Source organism: Mugil cephalus, chromosome 21 (genome assembly GCF_022458985.1).
Source record: "Mugil cephalus isolate CIBA_MC_2020 chromosome 21, CIBA_Mcephalus_1.1, whole genome shotgun sequence".
In the NCBI taxonomy this organism is placed as follows: domain Eukaryota; kingdom Metazoa; phylum Chordata; class Actinopteri; order Mugiliformes; family Mugilidae; genus Mugil; species Mugil cephalus.
This window is the reverse complement of record NC_061790.1, coordinates 12480029-12497990: the sequence shown is the minus strand read 5'-3', so window position 1 is coordinate 12497990 and position 17962 is coordinate 12480029. Positions and strand designations below refer to the sequence as shown.

General features: G+C 41.7%; 1 protein-coding gene across 3 annotated transcripts; it reads right to left on the bottom strand.

The window, feature by feature from the left end:
* Positions 1-562: 562 nt before the first annotated feature.
* stum (stum, mechanosensory transduction mediator homolog) lies at positions 563-17108 on the bottom strand. 3 transcript variants are annotated; one of them, XM_047574075.1, is made up of 4 exons: positions 16255-17108; positions 7553-7735; positions 4843-4939; positions 563-2975 (listed from the first exon to the last, which is right to left on the bottom strand). In XM_047574075.1, exons 1-4 carry the CDS (start codon positions 16457-16459, stop codon positions 2876-2878), a joined length of 585 nt encoding a protein of 194 aa, XP_047430031.1. In that variant the 5' UTR covers positions 16460-17108; the 3' UTR covers positions 563-2875. The 3 variants fall into 3 exon arrangements, with proteins under 3 accessions (XP_047430031.1, XP_047430032.1, XP_047430033.1); XM_047574076.1 differs by having other exon boundaries at positions 4843-4851; positions 16255-17107; XM_047574077.1 differs by lacking the exon at positions 4843-4939.
* Between the last annotated feature and the right edge of the window lie 854 nt (positions 17109-17962).

The following is a 17962-nucleotide window of genomic DNA, read 5'->3' as shown; positions in this document are numbered from 1 at the left end:
TGAATGTAACCCTCAATTTGCGATTGAAAGCTAAAGTGCAGTTTTACAATCCCTCAGACTCTTCCTTTCTTTTAGTGGTCTTCCATTGAGGAAACATGTTTGTCCTCACCATTGACTTGTTCTATTTCCCTCTTTCAATGCAGTGTTTCTTTTTTCTTTGTTTAAATACATTGCAGGTTGTGTTTTGTTCTTCCCGATAGAGACGGATCAGATATGAATTCATGGAACCTGGGTTACATTTGTAACTTTGTTTTCTCTAGGTGTACTAGACGCTCTGGAACCAACCACGTCTTTCCACATCTGGTCCCGTCGCCAGCTCTGCCAAACAGAGTGCCAGCACATAGCTCCCAGAGCACCAGTACATCAGTGTGGTCATAGAAGCATTTGAAACATAAACGCTCCGTCTCAACAGAACAGCAAACAATAGTCTAAATCCATATTAGCGAATATGTAGCTATGCTAGGATCAGCACGTATTAATGGGTTTCAAATTTTCAAGGAAATGCACAAAGTGTACTGAAGAGTATTAGGGTCACCAATGAAGAAAAAAAAAGATTTTCATGGACATTTGGACCAAAATGGACTTTTAATTGCAAGATTGTCAGTTACCTTAAACGCCTTAAATTAGAATAATAGAAATGCTCCAAAGCCACAAAGTTAAGCTACAGTCTTAAAACAGTTAAGTTAGTCTGTGTTTGTATGTCTGTCCATGTGTGCGTGTTACTCTATACGGTCATTTGACATCAAATATACGCATGCAGAAAAAAATACTGTACAGTGATCATTCTATAGTCGAAAACCTAGAACAGCACGGCATCATTTACAAAAAAAAAAAATACAGCTATTCAATTTTTATCCCTGGAAACACATACAAAGTTGATAATAATAAAGAGTCCAAATATTAGCTGAGCTCTAGATGTATAAACCAGCACCACTCTTACAAAAACACACACAGGAAAACATCAGTCAGTTGTAAGGCATAAGATATGGTCACCATCACAGATATAATCATCATCATCATCATCATCATCATCATCATCATCATCATCATCAACAATCCACTCTCACACACTGTCCAATATATACACAGTGAAAACATAAGAACATTTATTATTCATCCAAATACAGGTTCTTGAAAAGGCATCTGGCTAAAATGATCAAAAGCTACAAAGATCCTTAAAAAAAAGTTGGAGTGATACATTGTCAGTAGAAAAATCAGAGGCTGAATTCACAGAGTAAATTATGAACTATTCTTCCGTAGAGGCACTGGCAATCGCATCAACTTTCCCATGTTGCATGTCACGTGTATCATTTCTGTGTTTAAGCTAGTGTGAGCAGCTGTTGTTTTTCTTTTTCCCCAGTAGCTAAGTATTTATTTCCTGCACACACACTTGGTTGATTGGCGCTGCTTCATGCTAGAGTTGGAACGTTTGACTTTTTTTTTCTCCTTTCTTTTTTTTTTCGCTTCGTTTGTTTGACTTCTGATACTCTTGGATATTTTTCATGGAGAAAGGCCAGTGATTAAGTGCATGAGAAAGCTGGTGGGGTATCATGGGAAAGGCCGTGTTTAGATTAACGAGTGCAGGGCAGCTTTCCGACTCATGCACACGACAGAAGAATGTTTATACATTTCTCCTCATTTTAGCCCAAGACCCTTTTACACACTTGACTCTTTTATAAGCAAATTAACCCCAGTCTCCATCTCTAACACTGCACCCTGTCCATCACACAATTACATGTGAATATATACACAATGTGCACATTTGGCTATTTATGTGACACAGAACAGTGAATTAATCAGCTTTAAATTCGTCCGATTTAACATTGATATCTCAAGTGGAGTTTGGGAGTTGCTGACTAACATAAAAAGAAAGTGTTCAAACCCTAACAGCATCACTGTAACTGCATCTTTACCATGAAGTGTCAGACGAGATCTAAGTAGTATGCAATGCAACACTTCATTAAGGTGTAATTTCCCTTTCCCACTAATTTTCACATTTGAGAGGTATGAATATTCAAAACCAATAATTATTAGGAAGGGTGGGTGATTTTCCACTTCATAAGGTTGGGAGAACACACGTCTTGTGACCAGCAGTGTGTGCACACTGAAGATGGGTTTGCTATAAAACATATCGAAAACATGGTAGCCATAGTGACAACGGGCTGATCAGCTGGTTCCAATTTGGTAAATTATTATCATCAAGTTTTCATTGATTTCACCGGATTATCAGCATGATTCTGTTGTGATAGTATTTTTCCTGACATCATTGAGAAGGTGAGACACTGAAATAAGAGACATAACGTAGCTTTTCATAGCAGCAACGCAAGCCGATGGCAGAGATACAAACTGAAAGCAAAGGCCACTGCAACACACTGGAGGCTGGTTAGCCCTGACATTGACACTATGTGATGGTAAACATGTCCAGTGAAACCAAAGACCTCTAACTCTGAAACTAGCGAAGTAGCAGCTGCACCAGGCAGTTGATGTCCAAATTAATTTGAACCCTGTTCTACAGTCAGCATACGCTAAAAGTATTTCAACTGGATTATGACAAACATCACAAGCTAATTACACAGAAATCAAAGAACGCATGCAAACAAAGCGTCCGTCCTTCTTCATTTATGGAGACACCTTTATACAGACAGAATTCAAAAATCACTGTTTATTACTCATTACTCAACAAAATAAAAGCACATCGTTTGTTATGTTGTGTACAGTTTAAGTCTCTTTTTCCTCGTCCCCTTCCTCCAAATGTAAGTGTGGCCTGGTGCTGGCTGATCGGCGTGAAGGGCAGTCCCCTTTGATTTGCTTTGATTTGTTCATTATCGTTGCCTCTCTCCGTTGTCAGCTACGGGTCGTTACAAAGGTAAAGGCTTCAGGGAGGTCGAAGGGGTAAAAACTGTCCGCGTGATCCATCTGCTAACGTGAGAGACGCTTCTCTCAGACATCCTGAGGGACGCCCTGGTCTCTGCAGCCTGACGGTGGAGGAGACATAAGAGTGGGAAAAACTAAATGAACACTATTATCTCTCTCAGGGGCCCACTCAAGTTTTTTTTTTAGCTGTATGCAATTACAAAACACTGGGTTTGAACTTGTGACAATAATTGTCATTTCATTCTCTATTACATTTAGCCGGGCAATCTGAAAGCAAAGAGTTTGGCAACAAGCAAAAATGGGCTATTAGGAGCTAATTTCTTCTCAAGTATTGACTGGTGGGTGTAACTATTACCCCAGTTCCCATAAAGAGGCAAACAGTGCTGGCCTGGCAGAGTGATGGTGTAAAGCAGCTCTCCTCAGCAGGGAGCGGGGAGCAACAATACTAATTTGTCTGGATGCTGGGTTAAAACGGTGAAATGCTGTCAGCAGCAGCGGGAGCAGTGGCAGCACACTGTGTCCAGGCAGGCAGCCATGAGCTGATAGCTTACCGATAGGAGTAAAAGAGCATGTTAGATATGTGTTGCAGTGAGAGGAATGTGTCCTGTGAATGTAGCAGCAGACTTTCTTTGAGGTGGACGAGCTTGCGGGCTTTGCTTTGCTGAGCGTCTCTTTAGGCCGTGGAGGAAACACACCATTCGAGTTTTATTCTCGCTGTTCTTGTATAAAAATATACCTCTTGTTCGATTAACACCATGTGATTAAAACTGTGTGATGATAGAGAGGTCGAACAGCTATGTCCTTTGATAGGACTTTCATACAGCACTGACTGCAAACATAGCTCATACTACTTTTAAGCTGAAAACAAGACATGCTTAAAGAGCTAGCATGTCAATAGATGCATCTCTATGTCTCATACACACTCCATACACACTTCTAACATACGAGTCTCATGTTTGGAGTTGTTCAACTTCCATTTTCCTAGTTCAAGGGTCCACTATGATGCCTGAACTCATGAGGTTTGGGCTGATTCTGTGAGAATACCATTCATATTTTAGCTGCGTTTCCATCGCAGGAAACTTTCCCAAGAACCAGGAAGCATGGGTGGTACTTTCATAGGTGTTAAAAGGCACATTTAAAAAGATTCGCACAACTATGTCCGATTGATACGGCACTGACTGCAAACATTAGCTCGTACTACTTTTAAGCTACAAACAAGAAATGCTGAAAGAGCAGGTGGGTGAACAGCTGCTGAGCTAGCATGTCAGTAGACACATCTCTGTGTACAAACTCCATACTCACTTCTAATATGCATGTATCATTGTTGGATCTTGGTTTAGGATTGAGTTGACCAACTTCAAATGTTCTATAGTTCAAGAATAAACTATGATGCTTGAACTAATGATAACATTTGGGCTGGTGGATACCACTCATGGTGCCGCTTCCACCCCTGGAACCTTTCCCAGGGACCAGGAACTACTGCATTTTCCCCACAAGCAGCACAACCAGGGTCTAAATTAAAATGAGACTGTACCCCCGAGAAAGTCCCTGCCCAGGAGTGGTACTTGTCAAATATACTGTATAGGAGCTTGTCTCTCTTAGCTTTCCTTGGCTGGCATTATTTTATTTCAACCACATTTTTAACTGTAGGTACAGATTTAAATCTGTTATCTTACTGAAGGTCTAGCATGGTCTGGTTTTAAATATGACTTCCGACTGTTCAGCCACATTCGCAAAGCAGTAAATTCTCTGTACTTTGAGTAGAAATGTGGCTTTTGAGTTGACTGTAGTGCCCAAATAAGATCACTGCAAAGAGTGCAAGTCCAGGGTCCAAGCCTGGGAAATTGTTTGTTTAAGAGATATCTGGGTTAAATTTAGTAGAGCTCACTCTTTGCTATTTTAGTGCCATGCTTCTACATTACACATTTTTATCAACTCATTGGGGACCCGTTGGTAGTAAATACTTACCATCCGAAACTGGAGGGAGGGAGAGCAGCGAGGGAGAGAAGACACAAGAAGCAGTTAGTGACAATTTGTTTTACGCTTTTCAAGTTCCTCCATGACACTGCAAGTGGAAGAAAAGAAGATTTTTCACAACACAACTTTGTTTCAGCATGACCTCACTTTTGATATGGATGCATTTCATGATCAAATGAACACGGCTAGCGTAACCCAAGCCCTGTTCTCTGGATCAATGACAAGAGAGACGGAGGCAGGAAGAATGGGACAATATGAGATAAAAAAAGAAAATGAGGCAAAGAGGGAAACAAGGGAGGGGGCAGAGAGTGGGAGGAATAATTAAAAAAAAAGGAGTGGGAGCAAAGATATGGCAAGATCAAATAGTAACAATCATTAGATGGAGAAAGAGGCAGATGGAAGGCGATCAGTGGGAGGCAGCTAATGCCGCGATCATTACATAGACGGAGAACAAGGAGGGAGTTGAATTTGTAGAGATGGAGACAGAAGAATATACCTCATTTTCAGAGTGATTCATTACGTGGAGGAAGAAAAGAGGGAGCAGCTGAAAAGGAACTCCCAAAGCTACCGAGACATGAGTTGTGGAGATGAATAGCTGAATAATAATTGATCCTACGAGCGTGCATGATTTCACTCTGAGAAGCAGCGCTAACAGAGAAATGGTGATCTCACTCATATAAATATTCAACGCGCTGCCAGAGCCGACGGCGGTATGGATTTTAGAAGCAACAGTTGAGGAGAATGAATGTCCGGAGGCCCGAAAAGCAGTAGGGAGCAGTGAACAAAAACACACCAGGGGTGCTGCTCACTCCCACGCACACAATTACTGTACCTCGCACGCAGCGAGCACACACACACCTACTCGCAGGCGTGCTAACACACTTTGGTTGCACATGCAGGCAGCAATTACCTCACATACACACACCTACACACACGCCAAGGAGACAGTGCTGTGGTAATTCAAAGGCTGCCTCGGCGCAATGAGACTGTGTGTGTGTGTGTTTGTGTGTTGGCTTTTGTTCACGCATCAACACCCGAAGAGACTTTCTGACAGAGCAAGAGTTAAAATTACATCATTCTTTCTTCCTTCATCACAGAAACAGGACCCATTATTCTTATTTCCAGCTCTGTATTTTTCACGTGGAATTCCACTAGAGTAACTTTGCATGACTCCCAGTTGAAAACAATCCTTGTTTATCTTCTACCGCTCGTTATTCAGCCCCTCATTAGAGCTCCCGGCCCGAAAACAGGAAACATTAGCTCCTGTCTCTTTAAGGACCTCACCCTAAACTCCCACGTCTCTCTGACTGGCAGTCTTTGCTCAATTGCACCACATTTACTCTATTCACAGATTTTTCACAAAGCAAACTATGAACCAACTAAGCAATTTCATTTCTCATTCTTTATTTAATTTGACAGCATCTCAAACCATCTGTACACATTCAAGCCTGGATTAAGTGCGGAATACGAGAGCGGAGAGCACAAACATCTGCAGCAGCAAAGATCATCAGGGCATCTCTGTCAGTGCACTTACATTTTCCAAGAAGATTGTGCACATGATCATGATCATATAAAGTAATATGTTACAGGCTTATGTCAGTTTGGTAGAGAAGACAGATGGAAACCAGTGTTAAGTGGAGCCTGAACTTTTACATGACTTTTCCCTCATCGATTCAACCATTTTGGCCATGTTTAGTAATATCAAACGCACATTAGGTCTCCTTTAAACAGGTTATCTACTAAATAACAACACGAAAGGTGAAGGATATATCATTTATCATTTATTTGGATCTCCATTAGATTAGGCTAAGGTCATTACTATTCTTCCTGGAGTCCACACCACAAGCCCAACACAATTATATTTGCACTGCAGTACTCAACGGTGAGGCCAAAGCAAAAACAAAATCTGGTCAAAAGGATGAAAATGATTCCCTTAATGCCTTGCTTTGGCAGACTGGGGACGCCAGCAGCACTCAACACTGAAACCAAGGGATGAACAACAGGTCATAAATTAGTTCCCGATTTTAAAAGGTTAAATGGTTTCCATAAACTACCAAGACACAAACAAGACAAAGTGAATTAGTCAAATGTTTTTCACATATTTGAAGTCACTTCTAGTAGCACCAAGATCATGTCTGTGGAACTATGTAAGAAATAATAAAATAAAGAAAATAAAAAATGAAATCTGATCCATTCATTCTCCTCCCCACACCTTAGTGTCATAGTGAAACTGCAGTTATATACTCCAGCGTTGTTAATGGACGTTACAGTTATTTTCAGAAAACAATGGAGGTCAATGGAACGGACCAATTAGTGTTTTTGGTCTTTATGTGCATTTTTTACAGTGAGAATAACCCAGACAATTTTTTTAATGCATTCCTATTAATGCAAATCATGCAGAATAAAGAAAGAGTCATTCGGAGTGAGTTTTGTTAAAATTTTTGCTTCACACGTCTCAGCAGTCTGATAGCCCTTCGACACTAATGAAAACTCAACTTACCCACACAACACATTTGTAAATATTTGTAAATATTTTTAGAACTTTAAAAATATCATACAAGTTTGGATCATCTTTGAACTGCATGTCACGTATGAGACAAACAAATGAAAGGAAAAAAATGAAAAAGACCAAAATAAACTGAGAGGAGGGATGAGGAGAACTAAGAATCGGTACGACAGCCGCAGACAGGCAGCTACTGACTTGCCAGGATGACCATGTCCATTCCCCAGAAGATGCTCATGATCCATCCGACCATGATAACAGCTGTCAGTATCTGGAGGAGCGCTGCTGCCACGTTGAGCCAGAACACGCAGCAAACACCTCGCTCTGAGATCAGCTCGCTGCGAGCGCCGCACAGCACCGTGAAGGCTGAGATGAAGGTGCCTGTGGGACAGAAACAGACAAACATCCTGTTATCAAAAACATTTGATTTAAAACAAAAATGTTCTAGCTGAGTGTCACGTTTGGGCTTCGCAACGTTTACAGTTCAACACGAGAGAAGGCCTCGAAAGGAGTTTTCCACTCTGGTTTATCTCCAATGAGATACACCACACAGACAGACTCCAGGCTTAAATAAACCACAGGAGGTGGGTTTGCTTCTGAGGAAAAACATCACAAAGGTAAACTGCACTGGATTTCTTTGAAGAGCTTTGTGCCAAACGTTAACATGCTTTAAGACATGGAACAGGAGGAAGACGTGGGAAGGAGTGACAAAGAAGAAGATAGGAAAAGGGTGAGACAAAAAAGGACTATTACTACTATGTAGAGAAATTTAGTTTTATAGAGAAAATCTTATACCCTCCAGCGCCTCTCTGTCGACAAAACCTCTTACCATCCCTTTCTTTCATATCTGCCAGATCATGTGCAGCTGATTGACAATAACTTTTGCAGTTCAATCAATGCACCCAACATCTATAACTGCATTCACATGGTTAATTTACAATGCTCTCTTATTTGTGCAGCAAATGGATCAATTACCCTCTCAGTGACATCAGGCGTGTTCCTGACTAGCACCCTCTCCACTGCGACCGTGGCCTGTTCGTTCAGATGTTCCTTACTTTAAAATTGCAGGAATGTCTTGATGAATTGCTGAGTGACTGCACCAGGCATATTATAATCGTTCCAACGAGGCTCAACAGTGATTGGATTATATTCAGAGGCAGATGATGGGCAGTGGAGACACCGCCCATGGTAGCCTAACCTTCTGGGGTCTATTACAGAAAGCTCATCTCATCTTCTACTACCGGTCGCAGGGGTTGCTGCAGCCTATCCCAGCTGTCTCTCATAGGAAATGATGTTTGATTTTCAGTTTCATGTCCATTAAATTTAGGCGTCTTTGCCTCATTCAGGAGATGTGAGACACTGGGCGTCATCAGGATTTTGATGATCTACTATATTGTGTGCATTTCATAAGTTAAATGTCACATTACATCAGTAGTACTCAGAATACAGTGTCATTGGTTTTAAGATTTCGCAAAAGTTTAAAACATTGTTGTCAATATACAAAATCATAAATTATTCAGACAATCAGCTGATGTTTGGTCTCTCTGTCTGTACCTTTTTAGCAATTACCGATGTGAACACTGTGAATATGTGGTAGAATAAATGCCCGGTGGGAGTTGTGTGAATCCTGACTTCGGCCCTTCCCTTTTGTGCATTTCTTGTCACACTGGAAGGATTCAAATAACAGAGCAGACAGAGCAGGTGGGTTGGGAGGTGGGAGGAGTAAAAATGGCCAGAATGCCAGCTGCATCTTGTTTCTCAAGAGACACTAAGACCAAAGCCAACTCATGCAGCTATAGGTTCTGATTAACTCAAGGCTGAACTGCAGACAAACTAAACTGAAACATAAATGTTTCTTAAAAAAACACAGATATATACAGTTTGATGACACTGTACAAATCTGAATGAACGTCATAATATTTACAGTCACACGGCCCGCGCCGTCCTTATCTGGAATGATTTAAAATAAGTCAAACTGAAGAGCAAGCACCATCCCAGAATAGTAGGCGCCCGAGTGAAATAGTTTACATTGGGAAAATGAGAGGAGAATGATTTATCTTTTTAAGTCAGGCTTCCTTTCAAGCTTCTCCCCGATGCTCATTTCAAAGCCTCTCACAGAAAGAGCAACAGCAGGCTAAAATCAGATTCCACCCAGAGCCGACAGGGTCTGATCAGACGGAGAAATTTTCAGGTCGCAGAGGCCACGCCCACCAGCAGATGCTCTGGCTGCCGGTGGAGCTGCCCACCTCCAGGAACGAGCCGAGATTGACGGCAAGCTGGTAGAGAAATGGTTATGCGTCACTTCCATCTGAGTTCTGGCTTGGAAACACAGGATTTATATGGTCTGCTCACTTTTACTTTTCCTGGATGTCTTCCAACTTGTCCAGTCAGGTACCAATCACATGTGTGGCTTTCACTGAACAGTTGGTTTGTACCAGCGTTGGAAGAGAAATGTATTTGCTGTGCCTGCCTACATGATCAACATGTACACCGCCTGTTAGGGATGCAGCTAAAGATTTTATTTTCACGTGTTGATAATTAGCATAAAGTTTGCTCTATGAAATGTCAGTGACAAGCAATATTCCCCCCAAAGTGACATCTAAAGTCAAATTGCATTTTCTCGTATGTAAGAGTAAAATCACTATATTTTTGCTTTCAAAAAATGCCAAACATCAGTACAACAACGGATTCATTTATCACATGAATTGAGGTTTCAGTTGATACAAACAGTCCAGTTTCCGTTTCCCAGGACTCTTAACCACAATGACTTAACAACAAACAAAATAAATAAAATAGCCTGGTGTGACCTAAAGTTTACCATTGGTTTAGAATGCTACATTGTGTAAAACCAAAACAATGAGCTTAAAGACACTAAAATGCCCTAAAGAAATTAGGAGGTAACTGTTGTTAGGTGACACTCCTCTGCTCTGTAATTTCATCACGTATTTATTTATTTATATTTCATTAATTTCCACAATGTTTTGCTGCACAGGGAATATAAAAATATCAATTAAAGTGGCCACAATTTACTTTCAATTTAATAAACCAGATAATAATTTGATTCTAAAAGTTTCCTCGTATGTGCCTGTTTCAAAGTTTTTGCAGACACGACTGAAAGTATTATTAAAATACCTTCCTGTGTATGGATAGAAGCTAAACAAATATACAAGGTTAACAGTTCCCTGCTGCTATACGACATTTTTAATATATCCTTCATTTCTCCATCATCTACTAACAATCCTCTATGTGTGAAAAGCTCTTGGACCCTTTATACGTCACATGTGGGATATTGTGAGCGCGCGCGCGCATGTGTGTGTGTGTGTGTGTGTGTCTCTGTGTGTGCCTAGATATTACCCAGTCTAATTACTATAATTACACAGAGAACTCCACAAAGCACCCACTGGTAGTGTGGGAGGTTAATGATGGAGTGTAAGAGTGGCAAAGACAGAAAGAGAAGCAGACATAAAGGGAGAGGAAAAATCTGAGGAAGGAAGAGAAAGTACAAGAAATCAAATGAGAAAGTTTTACTGTACAGCAATGTCGAATAAGTTACTTGAAAAAAGTGTCGATGTTGCATATTTCTTAACAGCACAAGATTTATTAGGCTGCACTGGTTTTGTCAGCTCCGTCAAAGAGGATTTAAAAAGGATAATATTGTTACAATTTTAATTTAATAAAATTAAATATAAATTAAAAGAAACAACTAATTAAATGTAATATACATTTAAATCATAAATTTGTCAAGAACGTACTGTGTTGCAGTGATTGTTGCAGTGAGCTAGGGCCCAGCCAATAGTGTACCACAACTTTGTACCACAATCAGTGGTAGTGAGTCATTGTAGCATCCAGTCTGCCCTTAGTTTACCAGGAGAAGAAGAACATGGCAGAAGCTGAAAAAGTAGATTATAAATTTATGACTTATGAAATGTCATCACTCGATGCCCAAGTAGTGTTCAGTTCAAAGTATGCACCTGACAAAATACAGTCCAACTACCCAGATATGTTCTTGCCCCGCCCATTTTATTGGGGACACATCGTAGTGTGACTTGTGTTGACGTCATTGACTGTATATACTATGGACATGTAACGTCACCCACTGGATTCTGAACCTTGAAAATGAAGCCCTAAGTGGGCGGAGCCTGCGATTGCCATGTTGAATGAACTTCACTTGTCCACACTCGGATACTCCACATATAGACATAGTGGCCACTCAATGAACTGCAGCTTTTTGCACTTCCGCACTACCACTTCATTGCTCAGACCCGGAGGTTGCCACCTGGTTAATGTTGGCCCTTGCAGTGTTTCTTGTGTAAACAGCTCCTATACAATCTGTTGGTACTTATAAAATATGATGTTACCGTATAAATTTATAAGGTGACAGTGTTTGATTAGTTAGTTTTTTGCTATGACATGATCAAGATCAGTTATCTATCCTATTTTATATAGTTCTGTAGTTCAGCTGATGAAAACACAATATGTGGTATTCCTGTGGCAGATTCCATGCTGCTAATAACAGAGCAAAGCTAAGTAAATTTACAGTTTATGTTTTAACTAAAATATAGACCACCTCACGGTCTGTAAACAATGAGACGTCTTTTGAGGGGTGGGGCTTAACTGGATGCTAAACATCTCAAACACTATAGCATGTAAACGGCGGTTAGCATATTTTTTGGCAAGAATGAACCACGAAAATGCATGTTTTAGAGAATATACTAATACACTCACTCACTGAGACCATGAATGTTATTTTAAAAAGTTGACTCTGACTGATAGGACTACATTCACTGACCTCTACACTCTCACACACTGGATGGACGATTTGACCAAAGGAGGACAGAGAGGGGACGAAGTCTGGTCTGTCTTTGTCAATCTATCTGTGTAATGTCTTGTCAACAAAGATATTACAAGAAGTAAGTGGAACCACTGCAAAGCAAATGCAACTTATGCTTGGACACGTCTCGTGCTTAGCATTAGTTTCAATGTGTATCAAGAATACCCTAAATAATGATTAATTTAACGTAATTTCAGTCACACTTTAGTCTAACCAATAATGTTATTCAGGCTGAAACTGATGATGTATTACAGGCAGTGGCTGGTATGTGATAAAACTTCCAAGTTAGTGTTTTTGCTTTTTTGGTTTTGGTTGAACTTGGCAGTGTTAGCCTCAGGGTTCCCTCTGTTTTGCCTCCATCTGACATCGTGACGTCACAGTGACGTACGCCATGAAGGGATCGATAAGATAGACTCACAGAATTTTGGCAGGTTGAAGGAAGGACCAAAGAACTTTGAGAGGATGGGTTGTTTCTTAGGACAGACACGGACACCAACGCTCATGGATGCATTAAAAGAAATTGATCTCACTCCATCCACTTCAAAGTAGCTCACAGCTCTTCTCACTGTTCAAATTCTTCAGGCTTCTGTGATTTTAGACCTTCAAATCATGAGCAAAAGTGACTTCCTTAAGGTGGACTGGCTTTGAAAATAATTTACAGGTGCATGGCACGGTTCCTGGTCTATAGTCGACAACCATTCAAGTCTTTATATCAGAGGAAATACCTTCCTTCACAATTTCTCCAACTACCTGTAGATAACTTCTAGCAAGCTAACATCACACAACATGTAGGTCAGAGTCGTTTGGAGTTATCAGAGATTTGTTTTCCTACTATTTAGCATGTTCTTGACATACCAAAACCCTATAAGTATTCATTATGAACTAAGTGCTAAGTGTAACTGTAATTGCTGAAAACACTACATTAATCACATCATGTTTCTGGACCACCCCGCTTTATGTTCAGAGCAAAGAGAGACCTAGTGCGGTAACAGGGTAACAAATCTAAGTTTAGCTTAAGTAAAGTATGTACTCTCCAGAATGTGCACACACACAAACATTCAGAGGCAAGACGTCGACATGACCCGGTAAGCTGATGCACTGTCTCCTGTATCACACACCATCAATCTCTCTCGCGCACACACAGAAACACACACAGACACAGACCCTCCACATAAACACATACACGTGACTGCAGCCTCCCACACAGTCCCACCGAAGGCTAAAGCATATATTCCCTTTAGTTCTCTGTGTGAAAGCTTCACACTTTCCAGTCCTCTTATGGCAAATATTGTAACACGACCACTGAGCTGCACGTTGAGAGATATTTGCAGAACAAGCCCAGAGCAGCTCTTCAATCACTTTTACACCGAAACGTCTCTTTACTCACTCTTTGCTTCGTCACAGGGGCCTGACATGTAGGCCTGCATCCTCCCACCTGGTGTGGAGCTATCCAGCTCTCACATGTGAGGCTTACCTAGGGCTTACCTGGGGAAAAGTTCTACTCGTTGATCACATACAGCGTATGAAACGACTAGACTATATCCAAAGTTTTTACATTTCAGTTTGAGTTACTTTCAGGACTGATGTTTGGAATTTTTTGTCCCATTTGGAAAGGGCCAACCCTGGACCACCAGACTCCCTATCAATGCAGAATATCTGATATCCTGCAGCGGACATAGAACAACTGAAGTGTGCCATGTGCTGTTGGACCTGTGCGTGAGCGCCTGCAGGAGATGGCCATCAGCTCTCGCTCTCGTCCAAATTCGATTACCCACTTTCTAAAATTTATTTTGGCTCCGCTGAATAGAACAAGGCGCTGTTTTCAGTCTCAGTCAATCAGAGCCAAACGGCACTGACACACACTCCCATACATGTATTGTGTTCGTTTCAGTCTGCATCGTCATGGCAACTAGCCTCAGCTATTCAATGAAATGTCAAGGCATTCAGACAAACCTACACACACACACACACACACACACACACACACACACACACACACACATACTCATCCTGTAAACACACACACACACACTGGGATGAGGTGTTGCCATGATGTTTTTGCATACATGTTCGGGGACAACCTGTGAGGGAAACATTGCTTCAAGGATGGTGGAAAAGCTCGACAAAGTGTTTACTGGTTGAGACGTTTTCACACAGTCAACAGTTCAACACTTCCTGTAGAAAGGCAGCGGCAATTGCTGGTGAATGTGAATAAAAGTGAGGGGAGGAGAATGAACATGAGCAAAGATTCAGACAGACAGAGGGAGGAGATAAAAAGGACACACACACTCTCATAACTCTCCAGGGAGTTAGGCCTAATAGATCAGAGGCGAGGGCCAGAGAAGACACATCTGAGGTTATTCGGAGACTGACTGGGTTCGTCTTATCAGAATCTGTTCTTCTGGTTTATTTCCATGTATTATTTTCCCAAAAGAAGGATCTTCACCCAACTTCTTGCACATTCTGTCTTTTTCTAAAATAAACTCCAGTTATTTTTATGTCTTACTGCTTTGGGACTGATGATACAGAATAGTGGTCAGGCATAACATTATGACCACTTTGCTAATATCGTCTCCCTTGTGCCTCATAACCATTGTGACTCGTCAGAGAATGGACATGGGCCTTCTGAAGGTGTCATGTGGTATCTGGCAACAGGATGTTGTTAGTGGGGGTTTTTGGGAGCTACGGGTTGAGGGGAGGGGCCTCTGTGCATCCGGCTTGTTCAAGTGCATCCTACTAACATTTGATCAGTTTGTGATTCAGTGACCAGGTCAACACCTTGTGCTGTTTTTCTGTTTTTTTGAGTTTTTCTTAAACCATTATTGGGTGTGTGCCCATGTCAGCCTGCATCCTTCTAGCTGGGGGTCTGGTCTAACTGGGTGGTACATCCACATGGATGGCAGGTCCATCATGTGTCACAAGATGATCAATGTTATTAAATTCACCTGTCAGTGGTCATATATATGTATGTATATATAAGGTACTGTGCACAGGTTAAAGTTTAAAATTCATAATTTGACTGTAGTGCCACCTATATGTGAGATATCATTATACTGTGTTAGATTTTTGGTTTTGTCAAATAGGCCACATAAAAGAATTTTGTTACATAAAAAAGCGATTTTATACATTAATGACATCAGTTTTTATTTTTTTTTATTTGCACATGAAATACCAAAGAGACAGTGGCCACATGGTGGTGCTATTTGCTCCGGCAACCAGCCACTTCACCTACTTACTTAACCTCTGAAATCAGTTTTGAGATGTTTTTTGTATGTATGTAATTGTGTATATTTCAGAAAAACAGACAGATTAGGAGTGCAGTAAACTGTGATATGGTTATCTGTGTAATGTTTATATGTATATAGTTTAGTTACACAGTTTTATCTAATGACTATAAATCTGGGGATAAGTAGAGTGGCTGTCAGCTTCAATAAACCTGCGCCTACTGTTTGACCCGAGTTTGCTACGGAAGGCTGATAAAGAGCTAATTCCGGCAAGTTCATGATAATGATGCAAATGCTGAGTCTGCCCCCAGTCATGATGTCTCTACCTGCTGTGATGCTGTGTGTGAACACAGTGATGATGGTTCTGTTGACAACGATGACACACACGCATATATATATACATAAATATATTTATATACGCAGAGTGCTGCCACTTCTACCTGCAGTGATGGAGTCTCGACACCACATTTACAAGTGAGCACTGACACCTGGCAGATGGAGGCCGCGTGTATTTTACAACCCCCGGCAATCCCATTTTAACACGAGGTGCGAGTGGTGTTTCTCGCAAGAATACACACAAATGTACACGCAGAACCACTGATGATGAAAACACTGCTGGTTTTCCACAGTCACGTTTGTACGCCAGGGTGGCATGCCCGCCTCCATCACAGCCATAAACTCTCCATGTCAGTTTCATGACCACCCAGTCTCCTGTTTCTCTATTTCCTACCTTCCATGAGTGACTTCCTTCGCCCTCTTTGGCCTCTTACTCGTCTCAGTTTTACACCATGAAGCACAGAAACAAAAACACACACACACACAGGAGGGTGTGATTTCCAACTTACCGAGTCCCGGTATGAAGGTGTTCAGAAAAAGACATATGACAGCCAGAGGGAAAGGCATTGTGGGTATCGCAGCCCGCAGAGGTCCCTTCTTCTCCCTGACCTCCACCACCACTCCTCCACCTGCCGCCTGGCTCCCGACCACGGCTTTGGTGCCTGCATTGTCCTCTGCCTTGACGCGCTCCGTCCCGCCTTCTTTCTGTGCCATCTCTCTTTTTACTCAAACTCTCTCGTCTTAAAACTAAAGGCAGGTGCTTTGGAGATTATGGAAGATTCAATGGAGAGCAAAAAAAAATGATGAGTGGTCAAGTAGTTGAATATTCAGTAGTTCACGTCAACAGTTGGTTCACAGTGTGTGTCACATTCATTGGCAAAATAAATAGTGGCATCAATGAGTTTTGAGAAGTAGCTAGATTTAGTATTTAACCCGCTCAGGCTTCTCCAGGGAATATTCTGCTGCCCCAGTTGTCCCAGCATTTATTTCACCTCACTCTGGTTTAAGTTCAGTTAACAAAAAAGTCTCAAAGACGGCAAGAACCGCTCCTCGAGGTTCCAAAGCTGTTCTTCTTCTTTTTTTACGTCCCTTTGTGTCCTTAAAAATAACCACGCCGTCTCCCCGTCAGAGGTCAGTGACGTGTGCCATTTGAGTCCAATACGTCCAGTGAACCAATGATCATTCTTCCTCAAAACTGCCTGGACGTCTTCAGAAAATTCCACACAAAAAAAAGTCCTTGAAAGGCGTGCACTCCCCTCCTTTCTTTCAGGAAAAGCAGCCCACACACACCTCTCCAAGACAGAGAAGAGAAAGTGCACACAACAACCCCCCTTTTTCTACTACGACTCCCTCTCCCTCCTCTTCATCCGTCTCTCTCTCCTCCTGCCCCCCCTCCCTCGGCTCCCCTCCATTTAAAGGAACAGTGCTCCGATCTAATGACACGCTCGACCAATGAGACCACGTCTGGTGCATCTAAATTGAATCAGTCAGCATGTGCGTGTGTTAGCGTTAAGCTAGGGGCTAATGCTAACACATGAAGGGGGTCTTCATCATTTACATTAATTTAGTTCAGTCACACATCCATGAGACATATAGAGGAGGTAATGGCTTATGCTAATGGTGATAATATTTTAACGCTTCCTTTTTCCCTCCCCGTGAATGGTGGCAACAAAATCTGATAAAGAACAAAAAAAAGAAAGAAAGACAGAATAGCAGGGCGTTTTTTACGGGAGGAAGGGAAATGAGATCAAAAGACGGCCAGTGTCAATATCTCAGCAATTATTCATGCACTCCCCTAAAGACCAGACACACTGCATGTCTCGGTCTCCTGACCACCCCCTATGTGACTTTCATTTCACATGGCGCTTCTTCCCCTCACCTTTCTCTTCACCACTTCTCCAGTGGTTCAGTGGGAGCTCTGATAAAAAAATAAATAAATCACACGTGGCAAACAACGACTACCGCGCCACAGTGGAAATGAGCGCACACCTAAAATTTAACTCGGCCTTTGTGTTACTCTGACTCTGTCTGGCTCAACTCTCTCTTGTCTCTGCTGGGTTTCCTAGCAACCCAGTAAGCTGTAGGTAATTATTCAAAAGATATCGATCTTTTGGTCCGTCTCGATCCCTCCTCCTCCTCCTCCTCCTCCTCCTCCTCCTCCTCCTCCCCCCTTTCTCATCTCATCCACTCAGTGCTAATTTCACTTCAATTCCCACT